Source organism: Populus euphratica, unplaced genomic scaffold (assembly GCF_000495115.2).
Source record: "Populus euphratica unplaced genomic scaffold, PopEup_1.0 scaffold57.1, whole genome shotgun sequence".
Taxonomy (NCBI): Eukaryota; Viridiplantae; Streptophyta; class Magnoliopsida; order Malpighiales; family Salicaceae; genus Populus; species Populus euphratica.
Window position 1 is genome coordinate 532,973 of NW_011499919.1, and position 5,833 is coordinate 538,805.

Genomic DNA, 5,833 nt, shown 5'->3' on the forward strand with positions numbered 1-5,833 from the left:
TTTTGTGGATTTTTTAAGGCTAAAAACACAAAAGAAATTTCAAAATTAAACATTGATCAAAATTATTTGACTGTTTTGACCATTGTTCAACTATTTTTCTAAAATATCAAGCTGTTTTTTAAAATAGTTTGCTAATTAATATTATGGTACACACAAAATACTATTTAGGCAAATTTTACGGTTCTAAAAGTGACATTATTAAAATGAATTTCATCACATTATACTATTTCACCTACAGTTTTTCATCCTGTTACTTTGCTATTTTTTTCCTGCACTAATTACACAATTTATCCCCTTTTATGACTTTTTTTTTCATTATTATATATTTTCAAATGACCTGTAAAGTGTTTTGGTAGAATATTCAAAGTATCCAAAGCGCTGGTGCTTTCTGCTGAGAAGAAACGACACTGCAAGCCTCAGTGCAAGTCAGCAATCCTGAAACTGAATCCACACGACAACTTCAACGTGTCAAAATATAAAAGGACAGAAGTAACATCATATGACTAAACTACCCTCCCAGTTGAAGGACTAAGTCTTCTTTTCAAGCAATTTGTGAATTCAGGTAAGAAATTTCGAAGAAAGGTGGTCCATCTTATGATGTCTCCATTGTCGTTTATGGTTCGTGTGATCTGTGTAGATTGAGCTGTACCACACGATGATCATTCCATGACGAGACAATTAACAATCCGTTGCTAATCTTGAAAAAAGAAAAAATAAAAAAAGGAAATACTTTTCTTATGCAAAAAATTGGTGAATGGATCATACTTGTGAAATCCAATTCAAGATTTGTGGTGATTTTAAAATTTTTAAAAATTTAAAAGAATCGATGCATTTTTAATTGGTTTAAAAATTAAATTGGCAAAATTAACCTAATTTTATTTTTTATTAAAATAATATTATTTTGATAAAAAAATAAAAAATCAATTACACTAACTTAAGTCATTGAATTCGTCCATGAACAAGTTAATAAATAAGGAATCTTACGTAAAAATAAATAGCTTATTTCAGAGAGATGAATTTAGTCCATATCTTTGTTATTAAATTACTTATCGAAGACATGTGTGTTGTGTCACAAAATGGTGTGCAAGTGTCCATGCTTCCAGTTTCCCATTAGCCGGTGAATTAAATTCTGGGAAGCTGTCAGAAGTACCCTTCAAGTGCCCATGCTTCAATTTATCATTGTGATCTCATGGTGTGCAAGTGCCCATTGACTTGTTTTATGCTATTATTGTTAGTTTCCAGAATTGATAATGGAAAAAAAAAGCCATTGTTGGGTCAATGCATGGTCGCCATTAGAAAGCAATATCGTTTTATATATATATGAAATATTGACTCATTATTGAGTCAATAAAATAATTAAAAATATGTCAAAAATAATTAAATTTCATTGAGTCACAATTTATTTAATTCAACTGGAAATGTATACTCCATCCAGCTCTTATCTCAAATTTCATAGATCAGAATTGTTACGTGTTTAATATTTACCCTGCTGCCTACGCTGTAAGAAGCGAATCTTAAGAGAGAACCAGGAAGATTAAAAGAAGAGTTTTTCTCATCTCCCAAGTCCTCGAAACAAAGAAAAAACTCCAAGTCCTCCCCTCATGTGTCTCAACCGACCATGCTCTTCGCACGTGTGTCTCACTTCCCTAAGCTAAATAATGTAGTCATATCATACTATAAAACAGAAAAACACGAGGTCCTCCTAGTAATTAATATGTAATAAAATATGAACCAAGAAAAGAATATAATAAAAATGAAAATTGTCAAAAAGGGTTCAAAGAAAGGTGGTAGAGAGTAGACTACGTTCTCTATTTTCTTTTCTTAGTAGATTCAGTCTTCGATATCTGCACCCCACATGCTCTCCACATTTCTACATAAGTTCCCTCACTCTTCAAGCTCCATTATTGCTCTCTTACCATTCCATTTTTGCGCCTTAAAGAAGGGCTCTAGGCTTCAACTGTAGCTAGTGGCTGACTGACTACTAAGGTACTTCAATTTTATACTCTCTTCTTTTCTTGATTATGCAATGCAGAAACTCACAGGTTTGTGTGGTTTGAGTAGTTGTTGAAACCTGATGCTGTTTTTTGTTCACTCTTTAAGTAGTGGGAATGGTGCATATTATACTTGCATCCGTTCTCGTGGAGGTGTGAAAAAGTTGGAGTTTCCTAGTTTTGTTTGCTTAAGGTTGATTCTTGAGTTTGATTTCATTTCATAGGTTGTTCAATTGTTTTTTTGTTTGTTTATTGCAGTAGATCTGTTGTGTTACTGTTACAAACTCCACATTCTTTATGACTGGAGTCCAACAAGTCCATGTTGATTAATGTGTGATCTGTTCTGTTTGGTTGTTGTGAACTTGTGGTATTGCTATGTCATTTTCTTTGATTTCTTTCATTTTCTCAGCAGTTGAAGGAGTGCTATGGGTTTTAACACTAACCCTGTGATTTTCTTGCTTTGCTTTTGCAGATATTGTGGTTTCTGGTCCAGAGCTTCCAATTGAAGTGCCTAATGTTGCTCTGTAACCCTGTTCTGGATGATGAATTATAAGGTTCTTTAGTCTCTTGTTTCCTGTGCTTCCATCTTTACCTTCTTTGAGCTATCTTTTTCAAAATAGTTCTTAGCTTCCTTGTATTCCAACATCGAGTTTAGTGACTCAAATTTGTCCAATTAGCCTGGAAATAACAACAAAGTTGGGTTTTTACCATTTGAAGCCTTGTCATTTCGTGAAGTTTCATTTACTTCTGTTGAATCCATATCCTGTTTCAATATCCTTATTTTGAAAGCCTCCATCCCCCCTTGTGTGATTTTTGAGTGCTCCTTGCATATCTCTGGTTTCGTTAGTGAAAATTTAGAAAAATGCAGAAGCTTCCGCAATCTGTTGATTTTGCTCTAAAGGAGACCTCACCAAACATTGGTTTGCATATCTCTGGTTTCGTTAGTGAAAATTTAGAAAAATGCAGAAGCTTCCGCAATCTGTTGATTTTGCTCTAAAGGAGACCTCACCAAACATTGGTGCGGGATCTGTCACGGGCAATAAACTTTCATGCACCTATGACCTTGTTGAGCAAATGCAATATCTCTATGTTCGTGTGGTGAAAGCTAGAGATTTGCCTCTCAAAGATGTTACTGGTAGTTGCGATCCATATGTTGAAGTAAAGCTTGGAAATTACAAGGGAGTCACTAAGCATTTTGAGAAGAAAAGCAACCCAGAATGGAATCAGGTTTTTGCTTTCTCGAAAGATAGAATTCAAGCTTCAGTTCTGGAGGTGTTTGTGAAGGATAAGGATGTTGTCTTAGATGATCTGATTGGTTGGATGATGTTTGATCTCAATGAAGTGCCAAAACGTGTTCCGCCGGATAGTCCTTTGGCACCACAGTGGTATAGACTGGAAGATAGGAAGGGTGGTAAGATTAAGTCTGGGGAGCTGATGCTGGCTGTTTGGATGGGAACTCAAGCAGATGAGGCATTCCCTGATGCCTGGCATTCAGATGCAGCCAGTGTTGGTCCTGATGGTGTTAACAACATCCGATCTAAGGTATATCTTTCACCCAAGCTTTGGTATGTTAGGGTCAATGTGATTGAAGCTCAGGACTTGGTGCCTAGTGACAAAAGTCGGTTCCCAGAAGTATTTGTGAAGGGCACCCTAGGAAATCAAGCACTGAGAACCAGAACATCTCAAATTAAGACTATCAATCCAATGTGGGATGATGACTTGATATTTGTAGCTGCTGAACCTTTTGAGGAGCCTTTGATTTTGACTGTGGAAGATAGATTGGGACCAAATAAAGACGAAGTTTTGGGTAAGTGTGTGATCCCTTTGCAACTTGTGCAGAGGAGGCTAGACCACAAGCCAGTTAACACTAGGTGGTTTAATCTTGAGAAGCATGTGGTTTTAGATGGGGAACTAAAGAAAGAAACCAAATTTTCCAGCAGGATTCATGTGAGGATCTGTTTAGATGGAGGGTATCATGTTTTGGATGAATCAACTCACTACAGCAGTGACCTTAGGCCAACAGCAAAACAGTTATGGAGGCCTAGCATTGGGATTTTGGAACTGGGGGTTCTAAGTGCTGTGGGGCTGATGCCTATGAAGACAAAGGATGGCCGAGGTACGACAGATGCTTATTGTGTTGCTAAATATGGGCAGAAATGGGTCCGGACAAGGACAATTGTTGACAGTTTCACTCCGAGGTGGAATGAGCAGTACACTTGGGAGGTTTTCGACCCATGTACTGTCATTACAGTTGGGGTTTTTGATAATGGTCACCTTCATGGTGGTGGAGGGGGGAAGGACTCAAGAATTGGGAAAGTGAGGATTCGTCTATCCACACTCGAAACTGATAGAGTTTATACTCATTCCTACCCTCTTCTGGTCCTGCATCCTTCTGGGGTGAAGAAGACGGGTGAAGTTCAGTTAGCTGTGAGGTTCACATGCTCATCTCTGGTTAATATGTTGCACATGTATTCACATCCGTTGTTGCCAAAAATGCACTACATTCAGCCATTGTCAGTGATGCAGCTTGATAGCTTGAGGCACCAAGCAATGCAGATTGTCTCGATGAGGCTGAGCAGGGCTGAACCACCTTTGCGGAAAGAGGTTGTGGAATATATGCTAGATGTAGATTTGCATAAGTGGAGCATGAGGAGGAGCAAAGCTAACTTTTTCAGAATTATGGGTGTTCTAAGTGGCTTGATTGCTGTTGGAAAATGGTTTGATCAAATCTGCTATTGGAAGAACCCTCTGACTACCATTTTAATTCACCTACTTTTCATAATCTTGGTCCTTTATCCTGAGCTAATACTTCCCACAGTTTTCCTCTACCTTTTCGTGATTGGACTATGGAACTTCCGGTGGAGACCAAGGCACCCTCCTCACATGGACACGCGGCTTTCTCATGCTGATGCTGCTCATCCTGACGAACTTGATGAAGAATTTGACACATTCCCAACTTCCAGACCATCAGATATTGTCAGAATGCGATACGATCGTCTAAGAAGTATTGCAGGGAGGGTTCAGACTGTAGTAGGTGATCTCGCAACTCAAGGGGAGAGATTCCAGTCTCTGCTGAGTTGGAGAGACCCGAGGGCTACCACGTTATTCGTGACATTCTGCTTAATTGCTGCCATAGTTCTCTATGTCACTCCTTTTCAGGTTGTAGGCCTTCTTATCGGCATTTATGTGCTACGACATCCCAGGTTCCGCCACAAGCTTCCTTCAGTTCCCCTCAACTTCTTTAGGAGGTTGCCTACAAGATCTGACAGCATGCTATAAGCTAAGTTCTCCCCCCAGCGCAGCTCCTATCAGCAAGGTGGAACATGCATCAATTAGACAAGCACATTCATGGTCCAGATATAATGTCTTTTTTTTTTCTTTTAATCTAATTCCATTGGCAAATTCCATGAATTGCAGCTTGTTTGTGTTTATTCCCAGAAACATTGGGGACAAAAGGATGGTTTTGCTTGAAGGTTTAGTTCTTCAGTGTGTTAGGAGCTTTGTGGATTTTATTCCCTACTTTTTTTTAAATAAAAAAAAAACCTGATTTGGGCCATTAAGTTTTTTTAGTCCCAAGCTATCATCCTTCTATCCACGTTCCCAATATAAGAACGTACTCGGGAGGTGGCCTGACTCGCCTAGGTTCCGGGTGTTAATCTAAGCTTTTATTTAGAAGATTCTGGAATAATATATATATAACTAAAATAGTGTTTTATTTTATTTGGTGATCATGGATCAGCAAATCATTGGGTTGAACCGCCAGCCTCGTAGAGTCTTGCAACTACGGTTCCATTCTATTTTAAATTTATCGGACTCGACTAAAGTGCGACACGTGTTTCGGA

At 38.3% G+C, this 5,833-nt stretch overlaps 1 protein-coding gene across 2 annotated transcripts; it reads left to right on the forward strand.

Moving 5' to 3' along the window:
- Positions 1-2,778: 2,778 nt before the first annotated feature.
- On the forward strand, positions 2,779-5,503 carry LOC105134951 (Calcium-dependent lipid-binding (CaLB domain) plant phosphoribosyltransferase family protein). 2 transcript variants are annotated; one of them, XM_011039581.1, is made up of 2 exons: positions 2,779-2,828; positions 2,927-5,503. In XM_011039581.1, the coding sequence occupies exon 2, from the start codon at positions 2,952-2,954 to the stop codon at positions 5,268-5,270; it is 2,319 nt and encodes a 772-aa protein (XP_011037883.1). In that variant the 5' UTR covers positions 2,779-2,828; positions 2,927-2,951; the 3' UTR covers positions 5,271-5,503. The 2 variants fall into 2 exon arrangements, with proteins under 2 accessions (XP_011037883.1, XP_011037884.1); XM_011039582.1 differs by lacking the exon at positions 2,779-2,828 and adding an exon at positions 2,844-2,907 and having other exon boundaries at positions 3,006-5,503.
- The last annotated feature ends 330 nt before the right edge of the window (positions 5,504-5,833 follow it).

What these genes read in the sequence shown, in the direction of transcription:
- LOC105134951 (XM_011039581.1), top strand. Translation starts at nt 2,952, where the DNA reads ATGCAGAAGCTTCCGCAATCTGTTGATTTTGCTCTAAAGGAGACCTCA.